Raw genomic sequence first — 18712 nt, 5'->3', positions numbered from 1 at the left:
AAACACAGTGATTATTATTTAGAAATTAAAATGCCAACAATGTAGCTGAGGAACTTATCTGCAGAAATAGACTCTGCTTAAGCTTAAAAATAAACCTAAAAAAATGGAATATATCACCTTTTGAGCAGAGTAGGGCTGACAATTTCATCAATAATATTTACTTTAAAGCATGAACTTGTATCTGACATCTACATTAAATTCTTAACTAGGACAACATGACCCTGTTGCCATGACATCCATTTTGCATCTGAAAAAGATTCTAACTATCCCACATTGCCTCTGTTTATTTATCAAAATCAAGTTTCTTCTCTTAACAATGGCACAAGTTAATTTATCTAAAAAAAATCTTGTTTTACATTTTTTCAAAACCTTAATGCTTCAGAATCCTGCCATGCACCATCAGTGGATTCTGATCCTAGATGCCACCAGAGGAAAAAGCATGAACTATTTAGACTGTGGACTGTTTAAGGAGGCTGCAGTTTTTCACTTTCAGTGTGGTCTTGTGTATCAGAACAAGGTAGCACAAAGTAAAAATGTGGCTGGAGGATGGACATCTGCCAAGGGGAAACTGAGAAAAAATTCATTTCATTGTAAAGACTTTGAGCATATGGGTTGGAAAAAAATCTAGGAAGTACTGCTTTAAAAAGAACATGGTCTAAACTCAGCAGAAATGCCAGAAGTCTGCATTTTAAAAACAGTAATTGCCAGTCATTTGTCATAGTTTCCCTTATGTCAGTCAGCCTTTCTTGCCTGCAGAAATTGTAACACAGAATGTCTATTCCTCTTACATAACATCTTTGTAGATATAGAAAAATAAACAGTCCTAAAGGACTATACACTTCATTTATACACCAAGATGGTGACTGAGTGTGACAAACACTGCTAACAACATTTCAGGAAGGTCAGAGACAATGTCCTCACTTAAGAACATGGTGTTAAGGAATACCAGAGCAATTTTCCAAGGAAAGGTTAAATCTAAACTACCATCATACATGAAAGCAAGGACTGACTAAAATCCAACACACCAAAAAGCATGAGGAAAACTTGAAGCTTTGAAACGAAGCTGTTCAAGAGTTGCACAGGAGGGAGAAAAGGGAGAAAATAGAACACGTTCACTCGATAGATCATAAGACCTCACAGACTTCTTTTTTTTTTTTTTTTTTTGAAGTGAGGGAATACAGAACAGCACAATTCAGACACAGGAACGATTAATCCAAGATTAAGGAAAACTGTCTAAACAGTTTATCTCCCAGTAATAAGAAGGCGTCACAGTTTAGGAACCCCGTGAATGGAGCAATTGTTTAAACACAAGGAAAAAATGCCGGCATCCAGTAGAGATGAAATGAGCATTTGAGTAAAATGAAGGAGCAATTTAAAAGCTTTTGAGAAAAATCAATAGAATGCCAGGGAAGAGCAGGCTTTTTGAGCATTGATGGGCCCCTAAAGCTCTTCATACATTGTTACTGAGTTTAGCAGCAGGGAAAAGAAAATTACACAGTTTGCAAGGGTAGGCGGGAATCAATATTGTAGTTAGTAAAGAGATGCTATTTCACATCTGAGTGGCCAGCGGCCTGCCTTCACCAGCCTGTCCTGATACCTGTTTGTTAACAAGTCACTAAGGGCTGAAAAACCAGATACTCTTCAGGGTTGACACAAAAAATAGGCACTTAATTTGCTCCTGTGTGCGAACTATTGGAAAAGGATGAACGCTGCAGATTAGCGGGTCAGCGTAATCCCACCTGATTCACTGTTTCAGGACTGAAGAGCCCAAAGCAACTTTCTGTGGACATTAGCTAGAGTTTAAAATTTTGTACTAAGAAAATAAATGATCCATAATAACAATGACAGTGCTGTCAAAAGACAATCATTAGTACACAAATCACATGACTTTTATATAACTGTTTCCCCATTTAATCACACAAATATAGAAATAGATCTACCATCCAGTAGGAAGGAGATGCAAGAATTTTTATGCAACATACATACAACATACATCAAACAACTGACCCCCAAATTTAAGTGTTTTCTTCCAAATTTTTCAAACTGCCATCATTTATGATGTTGTCAGTCAAACAATTCCTGATTGTTCAGTGGGTTCCCAGTTGTGTATTTCCAACATCAGCACTGCTCAGATTTGCTTCAAGACCCTCATTACCAAAAAAAACCCAAAACCAAACACCACTGAAAACCAACCAAACACACCCCTCCAAACCACAAGCTGCAAAACAAGCAAAAAAAAAAATTAAAAATTGATGAAAGTACTCCAAAGCAAATATAAAAATAGTGAGGCAGAGGAAAAAAGGAAGTGGATAGAAGTATTTAGTGACATCTGGTAAACGTATGGCTTCAGAAACATGGAAGGTTTTGTCCAATAAATTAAGTGCCACAGCTTGTGCAGTACATCCCCAGCCAAATGGGATGGACCTTTGTGTGACATCTCAGCTTAACAACCACACTCAATAACACAAGGAGCAATGCCAACACTGGTTTGGGACTAACACACACATCCTTGTGGACCAGAGGTGAGAAGCCTCTAACAACACCAAGCTGACACTGTAATAAAAATAAATACTATGTCTAGCCTCAAGCAACGGCAATTTCACAGGAAAAAAAAAAATCAATATTTTTCAGTCCAAGTGATTTTTATACCAGAATATTGGTTTCTAGTTTGAGATTTCAAGAACACCTATCAGTTTAATTTGCTAGTTTTAGTTTGTCTTAACTAAGGTGGGAACTTTCCTTTCTAACACAACATCCATACCCCTATCCTAGTTTCCCTGTGACAGTCCAACAGTGTCTGTGCTGCTGGCTGGATGCCAGTTTAAAGCACTTACTGTACCTGGACAAGGATGGAAACTACCTGCAAATGTAGCACTTTGGCACCTGCAAATACCAGAAGATGTTCAGTAATTGCTGCACTGGTGTGCTGTTGTAACCACCAAGCACAGTCACTCAAAGATGGTCAAACAATTGTATGTTTAAATGCACATTCATCCCACACAGATCTTTCTGAATACTGATTCCTGTTCTGAATACAGTTAACAGTTCCTCAGGCTCTCAAGAGGTTTCATGAAAGGTTCAGTAGCTTCATTAATAATATGCACAGCTGTCAAACACCAAGTCAGTCAAACCTAAAGAGAGAACTCCTTCAAGGAAGTATAGTACAGGATATCAAAATGCTAATGCCTATGGATAAGTTAAATTAGAATGCAGAATAATCACCTATAATAAATAGCTCAAACCAGAGAAAACTAAGACCTGCTGGAGGAAGGTAGATTAAAGAAAAGCTGTTCCCTCCAATTATAAACTGTGTCTTTGCTGGATAGATCCCTCTTTCCCATCTTCCTTTGCAGTCCATCAACTTCCAGTAGCTTCTGGGTTGTAGTCCACCAGGTACCTTCTGTCCATCACTAACAGAGTTTAGTTGTACTATTGCAAGAAAGTCTCTTATTCCCCTTGGAAGTCTTCCTGCCTGTGTACTCATTGCCTGCATTCCTCACCTACCAGTCCAGAGCTGCACCTTGGCTAAAAACGCCTGAATTATCTTGGGGGAAGAAGGAGCTTTCCCCTCCACACCTGAGGGCTGCAGCCAGGATGCGAGAAGGCAAATTGTTTAAAAACAAAATCCAGCCCCTCCTCCCCATACTGGTGGTAACACAATGATCCTAATAATATTATCATTATATTGCATATATTATATTGCATATATATCAATCAAAACTGTTAGGGACCAGCAAGATTAGACATTTTCCTTGCAGAAGCACAGGAGTAGTTCTGTCAAGCACTTCCCAAGGAACAGGTCCAATCATCCTTGATAAACATGTTCCTTAAGAGAAAGGTTATAACTTGGCTGTCTGAGCAGTGCTGGGAACATTACAAAAGCCACTGTGAATAAAGCACAAATGCAATGTTAACCATATTCTGTCTACACATGTATCCACATTTATCACATAAGCAAGAACCACTGCAAATGAGCTGTAATTTAAAATCAATAGGAATGCAAATGGAAGAATGTGGTTAGGAGCAAAACAGGTAACAGGTATTTCCCACCTCTGTGTAGTAATTTTTTTAACTTTTACTTTTATAAGATGCTATGCAGACACAGACCTGGCTGGGCCGCCTGCTTCTCAAACTTCATCTTTTCTTCTCTGGCTCTGTCCTCTGCATTTACAGGAATTCCAGAGTCATCCCGAGGAATTATCTTTCCATGGAAAGGGCACTTGAGAAAGAAAGGGGGAGAAAGAAAAAATCTCACAGGTTTTGAATGGAAAGAAAATGTTTATATTCTATGCAACTCAGCTTAAACCTGGAAAGTGGAATTGAACAACAAAACTACACTTGACTCCCAGTCCTCTTTAGAAAGCATCAGAATCCCATAAACATCATGAGTTTCATATATTCAGAATCTCAAAGAAATAAGCTCTTTTTGAAACAAACATCCAATTTAAAGAGACCAGGTGGCACATCCTTTCAAGTCTGGAACTAGGGCACCAATGCTGCATCATATATTGTTGTTTATGCTATATCTCTATCCTGTAACAGTCCCATTAAAATACTGAAGTGCATTCAGATCCTTCAATCTTAGATAATACAGGAGGAACAGGGATACTAGAATAAAGTATTTAAACAAAGTAGTTCTGCTCAACAGAGCTCATAATCTGAGGCTGTGTAGAATTTAGCTTTCATAAAACTTAATTCATAAATAAAATTTCTTTGCCCCTCAAACATGTGTATTTCTAGAAACAGTTAATATCAAATATGCTCTGAGGAAAAATTTTCAGCAAGGAACTATCTCTGCCTTACTGCCAGATACTCACACATCACAGTAATAAATAAAATCCAAATAAACTACAATGAATGCCAAAAAAATTAAATTTAATTTAAATTAAAATTTAAAATTAAATTTCTTTAAATGTTTACAGCTTCTTTACCAAGAGGATGTTTCCCTTACAAAGCATATACTAACAATGAACTTCTCCAACACAATGTTCTCCCACTCTCTTGAGCTATACTTAAAATGTGAAAAAAATGTTTATGGATGTTCTAAGGAGATCTTCTCCACACAGCACAGATCTTGGAAGTCATGTAATTTAGTGCCTACCTTAATTCGATCTTGTCTTTCACACAGAGTTCCACCTGGCATGGGTGCTCGACATTTATGTTTTACTGGCTCAAATTTGCCAGCAAATGTTATATACCTGGTTTTTAACATTTCCGTTATTTCTTTATTTTCCACCTCTTCCTCTACTTCACTGGGTGCCCAAAATCGATGTTCAGAGGTAAATCTGGGAAAACAACCAATGAAAATAATTCACACAAAATTGTAAGAAAACACATAGAGAACCATTATCAACCTGTGCTAAACTCACATGTGAAAGGAAGGGAAGCATTACTAGTGAATTAAAAACCCAGGAAATCTACCAGTCTTTCTTATGGCTCCTGTATTATGAAAATACTTTTAAAATACCACCAAAGCCTGTCTAGTATTGATTTCCTATTTAACCTGCTAAGCTAGTACAAGTCTTAGCTTTAGTTCATGATCTGACATCCAGAGTCAGTTATCCAATTTCCAGATTCAGTGAAAAACTTTTTAATTCTGTACTTAACATTCTTCATAACAAAATACTTCTATGATTAAGCACAGAAGACAGACCAAGGAGGAAACAGTTTGATTTTAACGTGTCTGATCTTATTCCTGATAGCTGGACTCCTGCAGCAGCAGAGAAGCAGAAGCTGAAATCAGAGGATGTTACAGTCAACTGAGACCAAGGGAAAGAGCAAACAATCAGCTGAGCCTCATACAGATTCTTTATTCCAGGTTCTCCTACACAGTGTCTGTAAATCTGAGAAATTATCAGGTGTTCCTCTAGAAAATTAAGCTAATCCATTGAAAATCTATTTTGAAATTAGAGACCTTACCTATATTTACAGATATATAAGCAAACAAACATTTTCTCATCAACATTCATATAATTTCATTTTAGCCACCCTGAGCTGCCAACAGTCTTTAGTGAAAAACAGGCAACCCCAGAGAGCAATTACCTGACTCATTTTAGATGCTAATCTTAGGAGGCAATGATGGTCCCTCTGATGATAAATGCTTCTTTCTCGTAATCATGAAAAGAAATTAGGGTGATCATCTTAAGCTTAGGTATCTAATTTTAAGATATCTGAAGCTAAAAACAAGCCAACCCAAATTTAAGGAAATATTAAGAGGAAAAAAATATAGCTAAACTAAGGGAAAAAAAATGCAGCTTGCATGTCTGCTGCTCATGACAAGCAAGATGGAGATACTTAGATGACAGATGTCTTGATAAGGACATAAAATTCCTAAAGGAACCTTGCAATCCCTTTCTTCCACATAGTTCTTCGACCCAATCAGTTCCAGAGTTATTTGAGAGGATTTTCTCTGTCCATATCCAGTTCCTCTCCCTCACTAATATCCATTCTGAGACTGCTTTCTGTACACTGCAGAGCCATATATATCTGAACACTGGCTTCACTCATCACACCAGTCACAATTTGGTAAAGCACATAAGCTAATACTTGAAAGAATTACTTTAGAGGGTCTGAAAAGTTTTGATTAATTTTATCTGACCAAGTTTTCAGCAGATGACAAGGAAAAAGATAAGTAGAGGAAAATATCTGACCATAGCAACCTACAATATATATAGCTGCTGGTTTTAATGCATTCGTTGAGAATTTGAACTATGTAAAGAGGTTAGAACTAGGTTAAAAAGGGATTAAGAAAACTCTGAAACTTCTGATTTGCCATCATCATAAAAATGTTCAATAAAATTCTTGTTAAACAGATTGATTCTATCCAGTAAATTCTCCATCAAATACAACCCATTAGTGCCAGAGAAATGCTAACCTGCCATAAAGTGCAAATAATTTTCTTCTGGTAAATTAGGGGATAAAGGCAAGAGAGTTCCAGTGGAGGCTAGTTCAACAGTAAACACAGTAATGTATTTTCACAGTTTTTGGTTAAACAAGGTGTTTTTAATTACACACTTCTACAGTGTAGCAAAAAACCCCAAAAGCCCTGAGAGTCTTTCTAAAAAATCAGTATTACATCAGCCCAATATTTGAATGGTACAGTATTTTAGCTGCAAAAATTACGTGGCAAGATTGTACAATAGACAGTTAATAAAAGAATGTCATCAATTTCTTATTTGCTTTGTTTAATGCAATACTGAAAGCAAGACTGACTGGCAGCTCTGTGTCACTAACCTTGCAGCCACGTGGAGAGGAGAGCATTCCTATAAAAGGCACCATATAGATTTTGCAGGCAATCTTACAGGATCTCTTAGTAAAATTCTAGTGTCCTTTGGTGGTCTGAACTCCCCTCCCCCTCTAAATTATCAAATTACAGTTACATGAGAATGAAGAAGAATTTAACAGTTGTGCATGTCAACCCTGCCAGTTAGGAAATAGTTCTATTTATTATATTAGTAATTTCTGTCTCTCTTCCCCTAAATATACACCAAACAAATGTCAAGAATATTAAAACTATGTTTTGCCCTATGTATTGTTGACCAGTATTTGGGAACTGAACTTAATTAGCCTGATTCCTACATACATATTAATACATATTACTGTTTACTACAAGCATATAACTTATTTTCTCCCAACATGACTTCCAAGCAGGTGAGAAAAGAACAAAGCAGTGGGTTTGTTTTCTGATTTCTTATTGTAAGTTAAGCAACATTATAAACAGGCAGACACTTGTTTGAAAAAATGATTCACATGACAAGTAAACCCTGCTTGTAAGATGGATCAGAAAAGGAACAGATAATCAACTAAAAGATGAGAAAAATCAACACCTCACTCACATTTAGAGTGCTCCTAATCCAGATAAATAACAGAGGCTTTAATGGCAATGACACAGCAATAAGGAGGAGGAGGAGGAGGAGAAATAAAAGACAAGTAAGGGTTAACTAAAATCTAAGAGAAAGCTCTTGGAGAACTGCTGCCCTCTTACAATGAATTTATATAATCTTAATCTCTGATCTGACAGGAAGCTTATAAAAACATTGAATAAATATAAATTCTAATCCCAGATGCTTACAGAGATCCTGAAGCAAGTACAAAATGGGCTAATTCAGACACTTTAGTCACAGTCAGTGCTGCACCAGCTATTTTTTTCTCTGCTCCTAAGAGTGAGCTGATTGAATTCAAGGAGGATGGTAGATGAGTTTGGCATGTCCATACTATCCAAAATAAGTCTGTTAAGCTGACATAGCAGACTCTACACAATTCAACACTGCGCAGCACACAATATTTTCTGCTCCCCCCACAAAAAAACCCAACAAAACTTCTTTAGAAAATCTTCCTGGTAGCTACATTCTCACTGACAAAGTCTTAATTTATTGTAAATGCTGTGATTAAGTAAATGCATTGTTGAATGAAATGGAGAGACTTTTCCACTTCAGATTTTAAAAATTCAAATTCCATACACATCCCATATGTGTTGTCTATTTTTCAGTTTCCTTTTTTCCCCTAAGAATCTTACAGAGCCAGTATGGGTGCATATAGAAATGCTAAAGGAGATGACTGATAACTACCTTAATTTTTCAGTAAGTCTATTTTATACCTGGGTCAATGGTATTGTGTGTGCAGAGTTACTTAAATTATCTTTAGTTAGATTGGCACATCTGTAGTTATAGACTGTATGGTTCAGAAGTGTGCCCTCTATTTTATTGGGAAGCATAAAAATAAAACAGTACAGCATGAGGCAGACAGGCAGTGAAATATGCTTCTGATTTCACTTATGACTTGAATAACTCATTTGCAATGTAAAATAAGGCCTTACTACCTTTTTGGCATTATCACAGACAAATGCTTCTTAAAGCCCTGCTGAAAATCTTTTCATAGGCTTTGAAGAGCCTATACCACATGAGATGGAATCCAAAGCCTGGGTTGACTGTGGTAAAGCACTTTTATGCATCAAATGGCACCAGTTTTTGGTAATTTAGAAGATATTCAGCAAAATCAGGTGTGGAGGCAAAGATTTCCTCTTGTTCCTTTCTGCCATGACTGTTATAGCACTGTGGTTACAGGCTGGGGGTATTTTTCTTTGTTTTGGTAATAAAACAAACTAAGTTAAAGTAATATGCTAAGAATATAGCAGCTTAATTTGCAACCCAGCCAGTCAATGATTTTTGCCTTGTTCAAGCCAGGTATGATACACACTGACACCAAAGTTCTGGTGGACTTAAATGAAATTTATACATAGAGAGAGGACATTGCAACCCAACTTCCATTTAAAAATTCAAAAAGGGGTTTCAAAAACGGACTGCTAGAAATAAATTCTGATGTGTTCCTACGACCTCTACTCCCCAGCAGTGCTAAAGCTTTCCCTAAGTCAGCAATGCTTCATGAAACACAAAACCTCCTAAATAGCAATGGAAAGTGAAAGATCCAAATCCAAATCCTGTAACCGCACCTTTCTCTTGTGTGACTGAATAAGCATATCAGTTTCCTCAATTACCACTCTGTGAAGTCAGGAAAAACACTTCCCCAGCCTTTCTCCTACCTTGCCTGCTACTTATTTAGTTCTTAAAGTCTCCAGCTCAGGGAATGTCTATTGCACACTTGGCAGAGCCCTTTGCATAAAGAGGTACCAGCTTAAATTGGAGTAACTGATGCCATGCTGCAAACATAAAAAGAGCAGGAAAAAAAATTGCTTTGAAGCATCAAAGGATATTTATATTTAATTAGTATCACATCTTCTCAAAACAAATAACATTCAAAGGTAGAATTTCTGACTTTGTTTATGGGTCCTACAACACAAGGTAAAGAAGAAAAGTAATTATCAAAAGAAATAGCAGTCACCTCACTGCATGACCTCTGAGTATAAGTAAATCTATTTATTTGTTTAATTTGTTTTAAAAGAAAAAGAGCATTACTTGATAATCTTCCCAGCACTTGGCTGATCCTCTCCCCAGTAGTGAAGATCTAATCCAAAAGGCATGAGGGGAGCTTTAGCTCTTTCTTCTAGTTTTCTTCTTTTACTGTCAGGATCTTCCAAGTTTGCCGTCTCAGAAGTTGCAGATTCACTGGAGAAAATTGATGAGAAGTCAATAACAGGACACCAATGACCACAACAACTTTTCTTCTGTTCTCATTAGATTTTTCTAGACCAGCACTAATACTACCTTACACGTACAATTACAACTACTTTTACAAGGTAGTCCTTTTTTTTTTTAAAGGCAAACCATATGACACAACACACTCTCTATGCAGCTCACTGCATGTTCTGCTAATCCTGGCTAATACATATCACACTGTGGGGGCAGAAGTCCAGAGATCTGATGGGGCAGCAGTGGATCATGCATGTTGTACTCCCACAGGAACCACAGATGTGGTACTGAAAATCTCAAATTCCAGTTTGCTACGTTTTGGGGGCTTTCATGGCCCATGCAGAAGTGTCTTTCCAGGAACATGCCACTAAGCAGAGGACTCCAGCCTTATCCTCAAATCACAGCCAAATGCTAGGCAAGGCTGGAGTTTCACCAAACTTTGAACAAGATTGATAACAAATATGTCTTTGGAAGCAATAGAACCACCTCCAGGCAGCACTGACAGCATAAGTCACTGGGAACAAAGAGATGTTGAAACTACTTGCTAACTGAACATTAGGATACACTCTGCTTAGCTCCAAACAAAATTTACACAAATAAATGGGGTGGGGGTGTTGTTAGCAAGGAAGGGAACAGTGTATTTTCATAAAGGCCATTTACACCAAGTCAGGTCTGTATTAACTGAGCAGTAAAAGATTCCTTAAAAGATCCTGGTGCAATCACCAACAAAATCCCAAACATTAAGCAATGAATGTAACTTCAAAATGAGACCCAAGTCAGCCTTGTCAGCTTGCCTGGTTTATGAATGCTTTTCTGTGTGCTGTCATGACTAATAAACACAAGAGCAAGAGGTTTGTACAAGAATTAAAATAAAAATGACCTGTCTTGAGGAGATGGTAACTTTGGTAGTTTGTCTCTAATAAGTTTCAGTGTGGCAGCTGCACAAGTTGGATCAAGTTCATCCTCATTCCCTTTGAGCTGAGTGTGGGAGCTCAGCGGAGCTGCTCCTGTTGATGCCTTCATCACCGGTGCTTTTGGAGGTGACCGGGGTTCAAGCCCTGCAAAATAAACCTTGATGTTTAGGAGTGATTCACTTCTCCCACCCTCACAGTCCCACCCAAACAGCTCAGGGTGCTGACTATGTGTTCCTGATTTCAGTTTGCATTAGACATCAATCCCATTCAGAGTGAAATGGAATTATTTGGAGAACATTTATCTTTCACAGATACTAAACCACACAATTTGCCAGGAGAAAATATTTAAGTGCTGGCAGAAGCAGGAAGTATGACCAGAGAGTCTGTCCAAGAGACAGGAAATGCCTGAGCTACCCCTGAGGAATGAGCTCTCTGCAAGGCAGTGCCAGGCACTGATGTTCAGCACCAGCAGCTCAGTGGTGGGGTAACTTTAATTACTTTATACAGCCAGATTAGAGACTCAGCATGGACTGTAAGGACAGGTAAGGTGCTGTTAGCACCTGCATCTACTTGCTGAGCAGGAGGAGCAACTCCATCAGCCAGTAGTAGCTACAAGAACTTTTCAGCCAATAACAGCTAAAATTGGAAAGATATGATCCCTCAAGCCAATGTGGTCTGTCCCCTCAAAAAGCCTTTTTATAAAATAATTTCTTACGCAAGGTCTCATCCCTCAAGAAATATCCCTAAATTTTATACAAAAAATATTCATAATTTCATAAACCTAAGATTTTTAGCAAATTATCTGAGCTTTCTTATGAAAAATAACTAAAGTTTATCTAACATCTTTTGGCCATTACTTAATTGTAACTTGTAATCTTTTGCCCAATTCTAACCAGCCCTGAAGCCACATTCAGAAGTATGCTTACTTTGTACGTCATTAAATGTATCACAATATATTAAGCAGAAAAGGAAAAGCTAATGTGGTATCTGTGACCAGCCACCTGAGTAGGAAATTGCAAGACCCACACTGGCAGGGAGGCTTGGTACACAGAATATTTTTATTTAAGAGAATAATGTATTTTCCATGAACAAAATTAGAACAATTTGCTGTGACCCATCTTACCACCTTCTAAGGTCTCCCAGTAATTCATCCTGACCTTGATTTGTTTGCATCACTCATTCCCTTTAACCCACAGGGTGCAACTGCATGGATAGCACCAGCCACAGGCCAAGGTGCTGAGGTAGACACCTTTGAGATCCACCTTCTAGGAACACATTTTCCAAGTACCTAGATCAGGAGCTGAGTCCTTGTGCAGGGAACGACATCCAAACCTGTTTTCCAAAGCTCCAAGCTCAGGGCACTGAGAAGGACACCTGTTAACCCTAATTCCTGGACAGCCTCTTCCCAGAGACAGTAACAATCCTAATTCAAAATCCAGAGTCCATCCTGCTGCTGAGCACATCTGGCACTAACAAAAGCTATGAACACTCTACATTCTCCTAAGTCAACAAGCCCTTAAAGAACATTATCCAAAAAAAAAAAAAACCAACCCCAAAAAACATTTAAAGGACTACTCTCTGCACTAGGAAACAGTCTCAATATTAGCAGAAGGACCAGGAATAAAGGAAATGGTAATAAAATATAATAGTATGGATCTAAGCAGATAAATACCTAAGTTAAATAGCAAAAGAAATAATTTCATTACACTTATTAGGCTGTGGACTTGCTGTTCAAGAGGGAGAATGGTGCCTCCACAAAAATGTGCTTTTAAACAGCACTTCAGTAACATAATAATGCAGGAGTTTTGAATTTATGTGTCTGGAAAGGGGGCAGGGCAGGGCTCCATCTCAGTTCACTTCACAGGCTAGAAAGGAAAAATGCCTTTCTCAGGTGCTTTTATTGAAGTGAAACAGATCCCAAAACACTGTTGTAACCACACTTTAGAAGCATCAGTACTTGGAGAAGTAAACTTCCTTTAATGATAGAAACAGTTACAAGCAGGGCCTCTGGCATGAAGGTTAACTGAGAAGAATACATCATAGATTATCTGTACTGCAGAACTGCTTAGACTGTATTTAGCATTTAAACTGCTTTCTTTTTCCTTTTTTTTTTTTTTTTTAAGGACTCTTTCTGAAAAGCATTGTTTAAAGCAAATGTTTTGAGAGCACTTGTATGGGTACTATTTACAAATAGTAAAAAGTAGTCAGAAGACAGTAGGTTTGTGTCACTCACACACCTCTCATCTTCAGAAGAAATATGTGCATATGTATTAAAAGTTCTCAGAAAGCCCTATTTTTTCCATTTATTTTACTGTGATGTTTACAGGAAGCATGACTGCTTGTTCACAACACTGGTTTTGTTGAGGAGGAAGGTAACAGCAAAGACAAGCAGACAGCAACAGACAGGAAAGGCAAGAGAGATAAATGGACAATGTGACATTTAGACAGATAAAAATCACATCTGGAAGATCAATACAGGAATTCTTAAGAGTAACAAGAACAAAATATTTTCTCATTGATTTCTTATTTTAAACCATTAACAGCAAAATAGCTAAAAGTAGATACACTAAGACATCGCCTCTACTGTGGAGTTTTAAAGAAGTATTTGTGCATGAAAGTAGTTTTTGCTAACAGGATAAAGACAAGAGCAACCAGGCAAACAGCCTCAGCTGAATGGTGTCCCATGTCAGGGTGGGGCTGCTTTGTTTTGGTTTTAAAATATAGATGGGATTAAGTACAGTTTTAAAAGTAAAAATTCCTCTTCAGAATCCTCCTGCACTGTGTGGTGTATTTAGTAAGTACAGTCCCTGGGTTCAAATTCTGACAGTAGCAGCTTTGAGAAAGAATCATAAAAGTGTTTAAATCCTCCTTTTTGTTTAAATTGACCAAATGGCACCTATTGCCTGAAGCAATAAAGTAGCCCGTGTTCACAAGATAAATCGATAGAAGGAAAGAGAGAGGCTGGGGTTTCAGCTGAAGTTAGGCTGCTGAATGCTGACATTATTGATTTTAGCTAGTTCAGCTGGCCTTGTAATTAAAATGTAAATTTGAGAAAGAGATTATGTCCTGACAGAAATGGTGGGATTAGGGGGAGATAAAAGCCCCTCAGTGAAAATTCAGAGAAAAAGCAAGCCCAGGTTTCCTCAGCTGTGTGGATTTAGACGAAATCAAACTACTTCAGATTCACTGAAGTTTAATTGAAAAAATGGAGATAGAATATAAACAAGTATTATGGACTTTACCTTTCCTGAAAAAAAAATTAATAATTTCTGTTCCCCATTTGTTGAATCTTAGTCAAGCCAAGTGTATGTGATTTATATTAATACAGACACTGTCCCAGACTGTCAGGAAAATCCAGCAGTTCAGATACACTATTTCCCCACCTACTCTACTGCGTTTACAATGAAAATGCCTGCTGCTATTTTACTCAGGAAGCACAATAAGCTTTGGACTTTGCAAAGCTTCCCACTGCCTTTGAAAGTAGCCTTGCTCATTTATGTGAAATGTTGGAATCCTCCTTTGGAAATTCAAATTAAAGAAAAAAATATAACTACGGTCCTTAACAAGAAGAGTTCACTAACATTACATAAACAATTTGGCTTACTGGAATTACAGAATATGTTGTTATACTCTCATTAATTAACCTTATTTATTACTGTTTTACAGTCATAGTTAAGAACCAGAAAAGCTCAAAACCACAACTTTGATATCAAGACCTTTCTACAGCTTACACCCTGACATTTTAAGCTTCTTCCTTACGATTTTGCATCCCCTGGCCATTGCATAGATCCTCTGAGGGATACTGCTGTGGCAAACTACTTCAAAATGTACCAATATCCTGTGCAGTGAGTATTGACTTCCAAGAACTTTAGTAGAAACCAAGTATATCTCATATCCTGTTAAATTTTCTGGGAACTATATTTACATAGAAGGATCTCTCCTGAGAATGAGGAAAGTTTCCATGATCAACTGACCAGGATGAATCAGAAGAAATATCTACAGTCAATAATTCTACATGGATGTTGAAGTATTTTTTGGGAAGGGATAAAAATTTTTCATAAATGTGAAAGGTTAATCTTAATTCCAAATACTGCATTACAGTTTTACTCATTTATTGTCCTAAGTGTAGCTAGGTCTCTGTAGGTTCAAGCTGCACTAAATGATGTTCAGGTTGGATGTCAGGAAATATTTCTTCACTGAAAAGAGCAATTAAACATTGGAAGACGCTCCCTAGGGAAGTGCTAGAGTCACCATCCCTGGAAGTATTCAAAAAATGAGTAGATGTGGCAACTCTGTGGTTTAGTGGGCATGGTGGTACTTAGTCAAAGGATGGACTGGATGATTTCAGACATCTTTTCCAATCTTAATGATAATTCTGTGTCCATATAGAACTTGTGCTTGTGCATATACATGTATACCAAAACACTCTAATATAATGAGGCAATCTCACTTGCAAACTTATAATTAAATATTTCTAGAGTTTTATATCCTAAGAGAAATGGAGACCACACACACATTTGATTACAGAAATTGTGTTCAGTGATTTTAATTTCAATGCTAAGTATCTGTTTTCAATACATTTATGATAAATCAATACATGATATTTACATCATGTAACAACTATATCTGTTTTTTTTAAGGGATTTATAGTAATATTAATAGAAAACTTATTCTAGATACTAGACTTGTCAGGCTGAGAAACACAACTGTGTGTTATTTGCATTTTCCAAATTTATGAAAAAGGAACCTGAATTTCAAAGAGGCAAATAAGTAATTCTGTCTGACATTCCCCCTGTAAAACATGATATGCTTTTTCCCCTTAGAGAAGTCAGGTAAAAGCCTTATTTAGCTTAGACAGTGTAATTCTAAGTCTCAAATTCAGCCCCTGACAATGGTGCTTCACACACTCTAGAGTCTGCAGGTTTGTTTCTGCTGTGGTCTCCACTGAGCTTTCTCCATACCCTTCACACTCAAGGAGAATTCCCTCAGAAGCTCCTGAGGAGACCAGATAAACGAAACCTGACTGAAAAGCTAGACCCAGACGGAAATCACTGCAGTAAGGAAGGAAAATGCTTAGGTATAATTTTTAATTTCCATCTAGCCAGCACATATGTGTCTATTTAAGGATTCGGCAGTAGCTGCTTAACACACAAGAAAGTATGACTGAGATACCATCAGATTAGGAAAGACAGTCTGGGGATATCCAACCCAAAAAAAGCACATCACATTTTGAGGAAAAGAAGGACAAATTACAGAAATTGATAGAACTAACCCTTGGGATTTTAGAACTGTAGCTTTGATTCCCACATGAAAGAAATCTCAAGCAGACTCTAAGATGCAAGGTGAACCAGTAAAGTAGCTATCAGTGACCTAAAAACATTCAGCTTAAGGCTCAAATACAAGAGAAATAATCTTATTAACCAGAGTAGAAATAATGGTTTGTGTCAGCACAGTCATTCCTAATATAATTTTGGATAAAGATGGAACTTGATAACCAACAGACTGCTTCCATGCTGATAGTCCCGAGTCAGACGGTTTCCTCATGTCACCTCTTGTAAAACAACAATAAGACTCCCCTGTTCTCAAAGCATTATTGCACGGGTAAGTAATGATTGCATTGAGACAAGAACTACCAACTGAAGTGGGTGCTTTGAACTAGAGCTGAGAATTGTTCTAATTGCACATGGAAAAGCACATCCCTCAAAACAGATCATTTCCCATGTAAGTCAGAGCACAGCTGCAAGCCAGGTGAAGACCACCAAGGGCAGGAAGGAATCTCTCATCCTTTGGCATTCTGTTCTATGGGACAAGAACAATGTCAGGGACTGCACAGTTCCATCCCTTACCTCATCCACCTAAGGCTTTAATGCCAATGGAACCAACAGCTGACCAGCAAAAGCTGTGAAGTGGAAAATCTCCGGTGGAAACAAGATTTTATTTCTCCCTAAAGTTTTCCTTTAAATGAATAATGGCTGCATTTTCCAGGGCTTGACAATACCAGCCATACAAGGGCAGGTCACTCGTCAGTGGTATCAGCAACATCAGTGCCCAGTGGCAGATCTGAACAGTCGTATGAAAATTATTTTCAGTGTTGTTTCTTTTTCAGCCAAATATTCCTCTTGAGCACCACAGTGTATTTTAAATGACCCTGTGTTCCCACAGGAGGGCTGGCCTCTTGTCAACTGTAGACATCAGATGCAAGTGTAAATAAGGATTATACAAATGGGAGGTCATTAAAATTCTGGTAATGCTAATTTGGCATGACACCTCTAATGGGTTATATCTTCACACTTCAATTATCTAATCACCTAAATTCTTTTAACAAATTTACATTTCATTTTACACATCAAGATTAAAATTGACTTGTTCAATTCTACCTCCATCCAAACTGTACCCATGCTCAATTCAACTTCTGTATTTAATATCATCACCAGTTTTGAGCTTGTAGGTATTAATCACATAAACACACAGATAATACAACTCCATATGTCTATATACTTACGCACAGAACTTGTCTTTCTAAATAAATTTTCATTTTTTAACAAGGTTTTCAGCTCTCAGGAGAAGCACAAAATTTACCTTGTTGGTAGGATACATTTTTGTGAGAGAAGTGAAAGGGAATAAAGTGACATTTAAATCAATAATTTACATGTCACATTTCAATCCATTTCCACAGCCATGTTTTACAGCTTTGTTTTCCGGTTTACTGTAGCAAGTTAATCTGCCTTGTTCAGGAAAAGGAACAACAAAAGGAAAAAAGCTTTTAAACATTCACACCTTCCATGTAATGCTGGGATTTTATTTAACGTGGAAGGTTTAATGTTCCAGTTAGAACATTTCACTCATGCAGACTTTTGTTTTCTAAGTTGTGATTTTCAGGAATTCTGAGTTATTTTAGGATCATTTCCTACACTTGGAATTTACGTAATAGCTGTAAATGGCAGTAAGTAAAGCTGAATGTCTTCAGAAGCATCAGGAATTATTAATTTCTTTCAAAATGTTATTTTTAACAAACACAACAGATAAAAAACTGCCAAGTGTGACCATTAGCTCCTACATAACCACAGGTATACAGAATGAGAGAGAGGTTTTGTTTTCTGATTGATTGACTTCTTCATTATAATGTATTTTCCTATCAGCAATAGTTTAAATACAAATTGGGAATTTTTTAATCTATTTTATACAGATTTTTAAAATATCTCTGAGCAGATAGCAGGCTTCTTCTTTTATCCTTTCCTACAAGAAGGAATTCAAATAGCAGCCAAGTATTGTGTTAGTGTGACAGAAAGGGTGGTAAGATGCTTTATTTTAAAAAATATGTGTCCATGAGGAAGATGGGATAAAAGGGAAGAGGTGAATACATTTCACTTCCAGTGGAAGCTGGCAAGCATAAACAGAATTTTTGCATGTTAGGATTACTTAGGCTGCTGCTAAAGATATGGAAATCGAGTTCCAGGTGGTAGCTGCAGCCTGATTTTTATAAGGTAAACTGCAGAAATGGGAAAAATAAGCATCAACAGGATTGAGAAAGCCACAGCATCAAATAATCATAGACAAATGTCAGAGCAAGATATGTCTTACAGGTTTTTAACTTCAAGCTTTTTGATGGCAGCTACCTTTCTCTACGATGTACTGAAATCTTGGGAGTTCTCAAATATATCAAGTTACACAGAGATAAAGCTGCAGACTTACTAAGCAAGAGGTGCAAAGGAC

The 18712-nt window shown here is 37.3% G+C and overlaps 1 protein-coding gene across 1 annotated transcript in view; it reads right to left on the bottom strand.

Moving 5' to 3' along the window:
- The window catches only part of UVSSA (UV stimulated scaffold protein A), a 47475-nt gene that overhangs the window by 6853 nt on the left and 21910 nt on the right, over positions 1-18712 (bottom strand). The window contains exons 8-11 of the mRNA XM_023925669.2: positions 10966-11143; positions 9912-10061; positions 5102-5285; positions 4108-4219 (exon numbers count right to left, since the gene is read on the bottom strand). Of these exons, the coding sequence (XP_023781437.2) occupies positions 4108-4219; positions 5102-5285; positions 9912-10061; positions 10966-11143 (624 nt within the window). The remainder of the gene's footprint in view (positions 1-4107; positions 4220-5101; positions 5286-9911; positions 10062-10965; positions 11144-18712) is intronic.

The sequence above is a fragment of the Cyanistes caeruleus genome, chromosome 5, assembly GCF_971803275.1.
Source record: "Cyanistes caeruleus chromosome 5, bCyaCae1.hap1.1, whole genome shotgun sequence".
In the NCBI taxonomy this organism is placed as follows: Eukaryota; Metazoa; Chordata; class Aves; order Passeriformes; family Paridae; genus Cyanistes; species Cyanistes caeruleus.
Note: the sequence above shows the minus strand (reverse complement) of the source record. Positions and strands in the feature narration are given on the sequence as shown.